Source organism: Hyperoodon ampullatus, assembly GCF_949752795.1.
Source record: "Hyperoodon ampullatus genome assembly, chromosome: 15".
NCBI lineage: Eukaryota > Metazoa > Chordata > Mammalia > Artiodactyla > Ziphiidae > Hyperoodon > Hyperoodon ampullatus.
Genome location: NC_136928.1, coordinates 63,898,892 through 63,910,914, shown reverse-complemented (window position 1 = coordinate 63,910,914; position 12,023 = coordinate 63,898,892). Strand labels below are relative to the sequence as shown.

Genomic DNA, 12,023 nt, shown 5'->3' with positions numbered 1-12,023 from the left:
GCTAAGTTTGGTTCCCGAGGCAGGCTCTGGTCTCCCTGTCTGGAGCCTGGCAGGAGTAGGGGTGATTCAGGATGTTTCTGACAGCATCTCACCTCCCTGCTGTAGGGGATCTCAATGGAGAGCAGTATCTCCTCTGGACCTAGCAGGGTCTTTCTGTAGCCAGGGAAGAAGGTGTGATCCATCGGAACCGTTCTTCTGGTGCCTGTACAGAGGCAAGACAGAGAGGGACCAATGTGAGGAAAGCACAGGACAGACCACCAGTGGAATTCTCCATCCTGGTCTCTGATGCCCACAGTCAGAGGCAGTGGCTGGCACAACGGGGGCCAAGGTGCTCCATTTGAAATCCTTAAGCACTGGTGTGCTGGTGACTGTTTAACGATCAGTTCTCTGAGAAAAAACCCTGATTCAAAGCATTTGCTAATTTTTGTGGTATAAATACTCCTACCACGGCCAATGTAAATCTAAAAGAGCAACATCACTCAGTGTGATGTTGGAAGGAGGGTAGCAAAGAGTTGACACAGCAGACCTGCCCTCCTCTGAAAGTCCTGCTTACAAGGTTGGCCACTAGCTATCCTCTGGGACCTTGGATTTCAGGAGAGTTCCCACCACTCCCTGATAAGAATGGCTCACTGGGCCTGAAATGTTTGTACACATCATATGGTTTATGCTGAGCACCTGACTTTCCTTCTGGGAGTCTGGACTTCTGGTACGTGCCAGGCAGAGTTACATGACCAGCCCCCAGTAAAAGCCCTGGGTGCTGAGTCTCTAACAAGCGTCCCTGGTAGACTACCCTTCACATGTGTTGTCACAGCTCAACTTATTACTGGGGAGATTGAGCATGTCCTGTGTGACTCCCCTGGGAGGAGGCCCTGGAAGCTTGTGCCTGGTTTCCCCTGCCCCATGCATCTTTTCCCTTTGCTGATTTTGCTTTCTATCCTCCTGCTGTAATAAGTCATAGCCATGAGTAAGACTCTATGCTGAGTCTTGTGAGTCTTCCTTGACCTCCTAAGCATCATCAAACCTAGAGGTGGTCTTGGGGACCCTCCAATGAGGAAAGATGGACAGGAGTACACCATTATGTAGCATTTCCACTCTACAAATATAATAAATGGAAATAACCTCAAGGGCATAGACAACTGTAAAATGAAATAAAATAATTAGGAAATGGTGAGTTTTGAGTACTTATTACCTTTGATGGTGAATTTTGAGTACTTATTACCTTTGTGGTTTTTTTAACATCTTTATTGGAGTATAATTGCTTGACAATGCTGTGTTCGTTTCTGCTTTATAACAAAGTGAATCAGCTATACATATACATATGTCCCCATATCTCCTCCCTCTTGCGTCTCCCTCCCACCCTCCCTATCCCACCCCTCTAGGTGGTCACAAAGCACCGAGCTGATCTCCCTGTGCTATGCGGCTGCTTCCCACTAGCTACCTATTTTACATTTGGTGGTATATATAAGTCCATTACCTTTGTTTTTAATATACTTTATTTCATTTTAAGGTTATGTAATTTAAGTTTTAATAGCTGTCATGTTTAACAAATGCTCAGATTCTCTGAAAACCCAGCAATCAGCTGTGGTGAGCAGTGTACTCTGGCCCCAGCACACACCACTAAGTAAAGCATCTGGTTGACAGGTCCTGTTGTGAATTCTTAATAAAGTGACGGTCCAGCTCTCTTGGTCCCCAACCTGGGTACATCTCCCTTTGCAGTTGCCAGGGATCCAAACTTTAGGAAAGCTGCATCATTGAACTTTGGGCTCTGCTTCTCCAGAAAGTGACCTATCTTGTGAGACTCCACCCCAACCCCAGTCCTCTTTCCTGACCACTGTGTGAGGCAGCTCACCTCTGGACACGATGGTCAGCTTGGTCCCACTGGCCATGAACACAGGGTTGAGGTCAGAGATGGGGCTGGCTGTGATGATGTTCCCTCCAATGCACTAGGACAAGCAGAGAGCGCGTGTGAGAGAGCCCACCCCAGGAAAGCCCTGCTCACACAGCTGGCTCCCGAACACACAGAAGGTGGGGGATACCTGCTGAAGGGAGAGCCCTGAGGCTCTCCACCCCTGTGGAGACACAGGATCAGCACAGTAAGAACTTGGGCATTCGGGCAACATGCAAGAGATTCCAATGCCTGGGGTTGGCTCTCAGCTCTGAAATTTACCTGTTGGTAAACCGGGATCAGCCCCCTTTAAATTGTTTGTTTGTTTGTTTGATCGATTTCACCCAAACTTTTTCTGAAAGGGTTGATGTGGTTTATCACAGAGGCCACAGAGATTTAGTAAAAGAGAAATAAAAGGTAAAGATCAAGGAAAATGAGGAGGAAGCCTTAAGGATGAACAGTGTGTTCTAACTGAGCTTCCTTGGCAAAGAATGTAAGGAGAATCAGACACAGGGTTCCTATTATTAGAAAAGAGGAAGAAAACCAGTTGCTCCAGGAAAAAAAAAAATCCTTCCCAGAAGTAGATTGCATCTGAGCTTGGGAACTCAGTAGAGTTTTCTGGGTTTATGTCTCCTTATCTGTAATCAAAGGAGGCAGGTGCCTGGGGTAGGGTGATGAGATGGGAGTAGGCTGTTTCGCTTTGTTTTTTGTTCTAATTTAAAACAACAACGGCAGTGGAATGGAAGGGCCAGCTTTTCTCCCAACTCCATCAACAACTGTGAGACTGAAATGGCGCCAGGTGTGAGAACGCCGTCTGCAAACCCAGAATTTGGGGACTAGTCTGAAGACTTATTACAGTCAGCAGGTGGGCCTCTCCCTCCTCTCAGGGGGTCTACCTCTGGTTCTCTCCCCAGCTCTGAAAGGCAGTCCCCCTTCCTATTTCGGCTTCTCCCTAACTTATCTCTCACCCACCTGCTGGCAGCCTCGGCCAAGTCCAGGAAGAGGGGGGCAGGTGGCTCCAACCTCAGGGGTAAAGACCGAGTCACAGTGTGGGTGCTTCCAAGGGTGGCCCGCAGGCCACCTTCATCAGAAACACCTGTGGGGCTTGTTAAACCCTGACCCCTGGGCTCCACTCCAGACGCTCTGAGGGTGGGGCCCAGGAATCTGCATTTTCAACGAACACCCCAGGCAATTCTAAGCACTTAAGTTTGACACCCATTGGGGCTGCAGCAGAGTCCGGACTAGCCCCCCTCATCTTGCGATGAAAACGTGCATCCTGGGCCCCTAAACAGGGACTCACCGCCACAGACTTGACCTGCTTCCCGGCAAACCAGCGCAGCTGCTGCAGGACGCCTCTGAACACCTCTGTTTTCTGGGTGGGAAGCTTAGCAACCGCATCGAGCAGGGTCTTTTCCACAGAGTTCAGGGAGCAAGCGGCTCCAAAGGAGATACCTGGGAACACACGCTCGGAGTGACAGCGATCCCCATCACAGCCTGGAAAGCACTTCCATACACAGCAACCCCAGTAAGGCTAAACCAGGATGCACATCCTTATATGGATGAGGAAATTAAGGCCCAGAGAGGTCAAGTGACCTGCCCAATGCCACACAGCTAATAAAAGAGCCAGGACTCAACCCCAGGCCTGTTGACCCTACAACCAGAGTGCTCGTTTCTCTAAACCAGTGGTTCCCAACTCAATAAAATCAGATCTCTGAGGGTGAAGTCTTGGCATTTTTTTAAAAAGCACCCCAAAACTCCCCCCACCTACCGCCTATTTCCATGAGCGATTCTAACATGCAGCCAGGATAGAGAACAACTATGGAGAATCCCAAGCCCCTTGCCCGCTGGCACCCTACCATGGATGCTCCGAGGAGGAGGGCACTGAGGGTGCCCGCTTTCCCCATGCAGGGCAGCTCCCAAAAATGCAGGTGGGAGCCAAAGAGGAGTCTTTCCTGGCACTCGCCACCCCCCCGCATGACCCACCTCCAGCATCCCGGCCCCTCTGTGGGCTCAGGCAAACTTCCCCTTACCCTCCAGTCCATGCTCCACTGAATTCAGCTCAGGGATCCAGGCTGGGCAGATGATCACAGGAAACAGCTGATTCTTAAACTTCATCTCAATGCCTGAAGAGAAACAAGAAGCCTCAAGTTATAGGTCTGTTGTTTATCACCAGGACATTTTTCCCCACCACTGCACACAGGACGGAGGACATATTCACGATCGTAACATGCTCCGTGGGTGACCTGGGATTAGGGGTGCAGTGGACGAGATGTGGGAGTAAGTGCAGTTTCCGCACAATCAGCCTGAAAGCTATGTCTTTCCCTCTCAAAAAAACCCATCGGAATTCAAATAAGATGAACTTGAATTTGTGTGTGTGGTGTGTGTGTGTGCGCGTGTGCGTGTGTGCGTGTGCGTGTGTGCATATGTGCGTGTGTGTTTAATCACAATATTAGAAAAAGGGCATGAAAATAAGTAAGGAACGCTTCTCAGCACTTTACATATTTTAACTCACTTAATCCTCACAATAACACTATGAAATACTGTGATTTTCTCTGTTTATAGATGAAAAAACTGAGGCACAGGGAGGTTAAGGTTCGTGCCCAAATTACACAGCTAAGAATGGGCATATTTCAGTACCGGAGCAATTATTAGAATTGGGATGTAATAGTAATATGATATGAAAGTCTAACATTCAGACAAAAAAGGAAAATTGACTGAGAGAGAACACTTCAAATTGGCCTCCCAGTCCCCAATATTCGTCTGAGTTCTTAAGGTGCATGGCTTGGTGGGACCGAATGTCTGTGTCTGGTTTCTGTCCTTCCAGTGAATCAAGTTAGAAACCTCTGCGAACAGACCTGCTTCTGTTCCTCAGACGCAGTTAGCACAGCACCTCTCCCAGCCCCGCCCACAGGGCTGTAGATGGAAAAGGGTAAGAAGGAAATGTCTGTGCATCAACCCCTCCGCCCCCGCTTTCCGGTGCTGTTGAGAGTCTCTGAAGGGAGGTGCAGGCTTTGAGGAGTCTGGCCTGTTTGAATATCAGCTCGTAGGGCAAAGAATGCAGATGGAGGCACTAAGTGGCTCGTTTTGATAAGGGGTTCTCTATGACCCACTTCCCCCGACGTCATGGCGGTAGGTGGTTACACTGTGCGGGGTGTGTGTGTGAGGGAGGGAGGTAGAGCTGTGGCATATGGTCTTAAGCAATTATTTCTAACTTGGAGCTTATAACATCTTCGTGAATGCCTTTCTCTTAGAATCTAACTGAGCCCAGGACATTGTGTGACTCGTGGCGAGGAACATGTCATATACCCAAGGACCCCAAATATTCTTCCAGCCAGTCATTCTCCACCCTAACTCATGGGACCCTGGGCCCTTGGGTCATGGCTACACAGGCCAGCCATTGTGGTCATATCACCTGAGGCACGCCTCACAGGCCACCCTGCCATCCTGATGTGGCACATTACTGCAGCAGGGGACTCTGTACAGCACCTGTGCTCCCAAGGGTGGCCCAACTCAGCACTTCACCAGCACAGATCTGAGCCAGGCCCTCCTCTCTGTGGCTGAAGAACCAACCAGAATCCAGGGCTCGGGGGGTCCCCCCCAGAGCCAGAGCCAGGAGTCCCCCACAAGCTGGACTTGGCTGCTTAAAAGCATGTCAAGTCCCCCCAAACCAGGGTTCCTCTGAGGCAGATCTCGGCTGTGCCACCATCCTCTCCTTGGATCCTCACTGGGCTTGGGTCCAGCCAAGTGGAAACGGGCCAAGCCAGGTTTATAAGTGGATGGAGACAAGCAGGGACCTGGGCACCTCCGCTCCTGTGTCTTCAAGCACCAAGCCTGAGAGCTGCGCATCTGGGGTCTCCTTGACCTGTTCACGTACTGTGGGCCTCACGTCCCAGGTGGTGGCACCACGGCAGGTGGCCACAGTCATGGGCAACACAGCACAGTCACACTTGGACATCTCCTCTCCCTAGCCTTACCACATCACCCCCAGAAAAGGGAGGGCAAGAGAGTGACCTTTATGGAACCCCTAGTGTCCGTCAGGCACCGGCCCAGACACGTGAGCTACGTTGCTCCCTCCGCCTTTAGACTGGGAGATACTGAAGGGAAGGGGTCTGGTCCAGGTGATCTGGGCACCCCTGGCTCTCCCAGAGTACCCAGTGCAGAGCAGGCTCCCTGTCGGTGCTTACGGAGAACAGTCAGCAAGGAGCTCCGTTAGTGCTCAGAACAACCCTTAGAGGAGGTGTCATTACTCCACATATGAAATGGGGAAGTGAGGGCAGAAGAGGACACACAGAGGACACACAGCCACAGGGGCTGAACTGGGCAGACTGGCCCAGGGCCACCCTGCGCCCTTACCAATCTCCGTGTTCCCCACCACCAGCTTGGCCTCAGGGTGCTGCGCTTTGAGGTCCAGCAGCTCGTTCAGGGCCGAGGCCTGGATCCAGGTCACACGCTCCCCTTCGAAACGCAGCTGCTTCTGCGGAATGTCTTTCAGCCTCTGGAAAATGAAGTGTTCTTACTGTGTTGCCTCTTCCTCCCCACTGCCATTCCCAGGGCCATTGCTTTAAGTCTGCAAGGGGATCAACTCTACTATGGGTTTGTTTAATACTGACTTCAGACGGGAAATGCATGTCAGGGGAGAAGAGAGGGAGAACACCATGTATCGAGGCAGGAATCGCAGTGAAGGAGGCACTGTTAGTCTCATCTCTTACAGGTGAAGGAGGAACCCGAGGATCAAGGTTATGGGACCTGCTGAAGGTCACTGCCGCAAGGTGACTTGAACTGTCCCACACTGTCTCCAGGAGGTACGGGAGGGGGATCAGAAGGGAATGCAATGGAAGGTTGGCTCTAGAGCATGAGGGGTGATGCAGGGCTGAGAGAGAAAACCCCCAAATCAAACTGATAGTTTTTCAAGGTTTCACAATCCAGAGAAAGATATGCTGGCGGTCTGCTGCAAAGCCGTTCTTTCTGGCCTGTTGAATTCATAAAGCAGTCTTCATGAGCTCACCACCCCCTGAGAAATCTGCACTTGAGAAACCTTGAGAGTGGCTTGATTATTATTATTATTATTATTATTTTGGTCATGGTGTTGGAGTCAAGGAGCAGAATCATCAAGGTGAGAAAGCAGCCATGAGAGGTGTCCTTAAGACGTGGCTGCAGGCCATGGATTGTGTCCTTTGAACACAGCTCTCTTTGTTTGTTTCGTATATACATGGACTGCTAACAGAAAGAAGAATGGATTGCTTGAGGGCTTATACATGAGATTTAGCCAGGAGGTCACCAAATACTTCTGGAGCTCCTGTTACTGTACACAGTGTGCCAAAGGGATCCACTCCCTCAGAGTGACACGTGTGAGAAGGAGAGAAGTGTGGGTCCCTGTGGGAGTATGTGGCACAGGGACTTGACGTTTGGGTGTCAGAGAAAGGAAGGGAAATTCAGGCTGAAACCTACAGGACAAGGAGGACACAAAGGCCCCAGTGGGTACAAGTGGGACCCAACAGATCCCCAGGGGCTCATGGGGCATCACCTACCAGCAACTCTGGGGGGAAGATGGGTTCCTGGGTGGGATCCAGGGGCATGAATTCCTCTGGGTTGAATAAAGATGGCGAGAGAATGACCTGCTGGAAAAGGGGACAGAGGAGTGATACACTGTCCCCTCCTTTAAAATGCCCCACAGGGCTGGACTAGCCCTCTGTCCAAGCGAGCTCATCCACAGACCCCAGCAGGCTGGTGGAGGAGCTGGTATCTCCTGGGAAGAAGGGACAAGGAGGTCTTGACAGAGGATCCAGGGCTACTGTACACATCCACCACCCTCATGGTTGGGGCGTAACTGTTTCCTCTTCCAGCCACCACTGCCCAGAGTGTGGAGAGAGCCCACTGGCTCCTTTGATCTGAGGTCGGCCCTCAGGCTTCCAGGCTGAAAAGGATCCACTTACATTGTGGTCTTTCTTCTGGTTCATGCAGCAGTTTGGGTTGTTCCCATTTCCTCCACAGCATCCACCATCCTAGAGAGATGACCAACATTCACACAAAGATATTTGGAGAGTTTTCACAGAAGCTAAAGAACCTAGATTATTACTATCAAATGAAATCTGGGTATGATACCTAGTCCAGCATCAAAAGGAACAGCAGATACCCCACCCCATCCCACTTGCCTCTGCACAGAGGAAAGGCCTCTGCTTTAACTACTTTCACTTGGTTAATGTAGATTAAATAACTTGAGAATAAACAAACAGGACCTCTCCTGGAAGCAGCAGGGATATTTAATTATGAGAAAATTTCTCCATAAAAGCTAGTCCTATTTTATCAAATCATCTCTTTGTGCCCACATTCCTCTTCAGTACTGCTTCCTGAGGAGGCCTTAGTTCCCCAACCAGGGATCCAACCTGCGTCCCCTGCAGGGGAAGCACAGAGTCTTAACCACTGGACCACTAGGGAAGCCCCTCATGCCTCTACTTCTAAACCATCAAGTTCTATGGGAATTCGTTGGGCGCCTCCCAGGCTGGAGTCTTTGTGGGGCTGCTGCCAAAGATGTTCAGGACCAGAGGTGTGCCCGGCCAGTGTGCCTGATGGCCTTCCCACTCCTTATCAGGCACTTCTCGCCAGAAAGCTCACACTCTATTCCTCACTGCAGGCCTGTTCTGGAGGATGTGTACAGGTCTGATGACTCATAACCTACGGGGAAAGGACTTGCTCAGGACCTCTTGGGGTGCCAATGGCGGAGCACAGAATGCAGCCCAGATTGCTATCTCCCAAAACCAATGCACTGAAGGTGGGAAAGGGTGTGTTCACCTGACTGATCTAGCCCAAGGAGGCAGGAGTCTCAGCTCAGGGCCCCAGAAGACACTACAGAATCGTGGAGTTGTGCTAAGAGGCAAAAGTGGGGGAACTCCCAGGCATAGACCTAGACCCATTTCCAGGGCAGCCGTTCCTGGGGGAGCAGGCTGGGAGTAGCCCTTCCTTATGTGAATCATGGAAGACACCATTCATGCCGACATTTCCCAAAGGGTGAGTCACCACCCACCAGTGTACTCAAGGAAGTTGTCAGAGGGCCAAGGAGGCCAAAGGTGTAGCCTCTGAGAACGTGCAAGCACTGTCAGACTTGCCTCAACCCCCCTGCACATGCTGCCCTGCGTGCAGACCCCTCTTGCATTCACTGCTTTGCCGCTGGATCTCAGAGCGGCTCGGTCTATTTTATACCACCACACCAACACCTTGCCCTTCCCCTCTGTCTTTGGACAGAACGGAGAGGGCCTCTGCGCATCTCTCTTTTTGGAGGAGTGATGTGGAAAATTACCAGGCCCTGCGTACAGTAAGACAACAGCCTCCCTCACCTGGTCCTGTGGGGAAGGATGTAATTCGCAAAAGTGGATTATTCAGATAATGAAAGTGTCAGCACTTTCTTATTTAGATCTTCTTCCTTGATAATTCATTGATGTGTTTGACATAAATTACTGTAACGTACAATAATGTGTCACTGCCCTCAAGGTCTACTGCGGTTGGATAAGGCCAGGGTTTTTCCCCAGAGAGATTTCCACTTTTCTCAGTAGGCTAAAACTACTGGGCTTATTTTTATGGTTCCCCCATTTCCTTCCTTGCTGCTAGATGAATGTTGTCATTTCCTGCTGTGAACAGGCTGCCTTGCTATAGCATGCTCTTCTCACCCTCTTGCGGTGTGTGCTATGGCCATGAAAACGAGATAGATGAGCTTTTTAGAACTGTGTGTAAGGTAACAATTAAAAGGCTCTGAATAAAGGCCTTGAGGGCCTCCAATGAGTAATATGCATGAGCTTCTGAGCACATTCTGTGCGCCAGTCATTTTGCCTGCTTGGAGCACCCGGCTCTACTCTGCTCGGCTCTATGCTGCCAGGCAGCTGGAGTGAAGGGGGTGCATTTCACCTCCTCCCACGGTGTCACAATAGACTCAGGAACTGTGTACATGATAATAAAACTCTGACCCACAGAAGGAGCATAATTGTCAGCTACACTCAAAAGCCCTTCTCTCTGGAGAAACTAGGGGAGCTGGTCAGATTGTATTTCTTTGAGAAGCCTCCTATAAAATAAGTACACGCACAAGTTTAACAATCCCTGGTTCTCAGGGAAGCCTAAGCAATACATGGAGATCAAATATGGGTAATGGAAAAAATGTACCAGCATCATAATTTATGTTGCCATTTACTGAAAATGTAAGATGTGCCAGGCATTGTCCTAAGTACTTTCCACAAGCACTGTAAGGTAGGTATTGTTACAATCCCCATTTTAGAAACAAGGAAATCTGCCCAATATCATGCACCAGTTAAGAGATGGAATGGGATCTGAACCCAGGCCTGCAGATTCTGAATCTAAGCTTTCAATCATTTTCATTTACATCCGTACCTCCTGGTTCCTCATCATCAACAGCATTCACCAGGATGTGGCATTTTCCATCCTTAGAGGCTCCATCTCCATCTCCACCCTTTTGGGCTATTTGGACACAATACTCCTTTTTGTACTGTACCAACTCTAAAAGTCAGTGAAAGGCACAGGAGTCTGTGACTCTCCCCTTAACCCAGAATCAAATTGAGACGAGACAGTTTGATTGGAGTCAGGATCAACTTGACCCAGCTGGGAAATCAGGTAAAATCTGGGGAGATTAAGCCAAGAAAGGAGAAGCTAGCCCTCCGCCTCCTCGCCAGATGACAGGTGTGTGTCTGCATTTATGTAATCAAGGCTCATGCACCCCAGCAGTGGTTTCTCATAGAGTAATATGAACACTACAGGGTTCACACACTGTCTGAAGATCTAATTAGTAGTTTCATAAACCCAGCAGAGGGCCAGCTGCAGAAAGCAGCCGGGACAGGAAAGGAGGAGAGACTCGAGTGCTGAGTCACGCTGGGCTGTTATTAAATGCCACGTTCAGCACCTGTGCCATGGGCTGAGCATGCCAGTCACCAAGGAAGGATGCCAAGCCCGAATGCCCTGGAGGAAATTAGCTCTTAGGCAGCATGTCTCTTCCAGTAACCAGTTCTTCAGGCCTTCCCTGGAAGAAAGGTCTCCGTGCTATTGATGAGAACCACCACCTCCCTCCACCCCCCAGAGTAAGAACGGCAGAGCCCAACGCCCTTGCCAGGTACCTGCGGCAGAAGGACCCGCCAGCTGGCCATCTGATCATTTTTCTCTGTAACCCAGAGGCCCATGGCATCCCTCCCAGCTGTGATTGCTGAGTGTTGCTGCTTCAGGAGCAGGGCCATTGCTGTCCCAGGGCCCCAACTTACCTTGGCGAAGGTCCGGAAGCCCTGGAGGATGGGTCTGTAGCCTGTACAACGGCACAGGTTTCCTGTGGGCCAAGGAAAAAGCTGCAGTGTCAGCGCAGGCCCCGGGGCAGCTAAGGGGTTTGTGCCTTTGCTCCCAGATCAGTTAAATGCTCTCTTCACATATTCTATTTTCTTTGCTTGGAATGACCCTCCTCCTGCTTGTATCCCTGACTTCAAAACATCTACCACTTCTTCCAGGAAGCCTTGCTAGAATACCTAGACTGAAACAGGTGCTCCTCCTAAGTCCTCCCATGGTGCCTAGTCATAGCTTTATCAGTGAGCTTATCAAACTACATTATAAGCTCTCTTCCCCTTCAGAGTACAAGCTACTTGAGAGGAGGGACTGGGTCTTTCATCCCTGTGTCCCCTGTCCCCTGTAGAGTGCCTGACATATGATAGGACTTCATATAACTGACTGAATAAATGATGCATTAAAATGGATTGAATGAATGGGGAGCCTTCTCTACTCAGTTCAGAGGAACAGACACCAGGCCCAACCATCTGGGCCCACTCACAGAAGGCAAAGTGGGAAGCCAGTCCCTGCTCAAGGCTCAGAGTCATGGCCTCCTTCCTCATATGTGGCCTTTGCCCTGCAGAATCCTGCTCTGAGGAAGCAGGAAGGGAAGGCGCCATGTCATTAGCTTCTGTGCGGTTTCCCAAACGATCTCCTCCCACTCCGGCCACTCATGGCTACCCCATCCTAGCACAGGGTGAGAGCAGGAAGACACCTCAGGAAGATGAACACTAAGGCAGGAGACCCCAGAAGGTCTCCAAACCACCCAAGTGTTCTTCCAATTAAGAAAGCACCACCCTTCCAGTCAATCGTAACCAACATGGTGGGATGGCCT

The 12,023-nt window shown here is 50.3% G+C and overlaps 1 protein-coding gene across 1 annotated transcript in view; it reads right to left on the bottom strand.

Moving 5' to 3' along the window:
- Nucleotides 1-12,023, bottom strand: part of XDH (xanthine dehydrogenase) — a gene marked incomplete at its 5' end in the record, with an annotated part of 61,738 nt that overhangs the window by 35,131 nt on the left and 14,584 nt on the right. The window contains 8 exons of the mRNA XM_079721510.1: nt 93-202; nt 1,850-1,943; nt 3,186-3,337; nt 3,916-4,008; nt 6,239-6,380; nt 7,414-7,500; nt 7,819-7,887; nt 11,137-11,198. Coding sequence (XP_079577636.1) covers nt 93-202; nt 1,850-1,943; nt 3,186-3,337; nt 3,916-4,008; nt 6,239-6,380; nt 7,414-7,500; nt 7,819-7,887; nt 11,137-11,198 — 809 coding nt within the window. The remainder of the gene's footprint in view (nt 1-92; nt 203-1,849; nt 1,944-3,185; nt 3,338-3,915; nt 4,009-6,238; nt 6,381-7,413; nt 7,501-7,818; nt 7,888-11,136; nt 11,199-12,023) is intronic.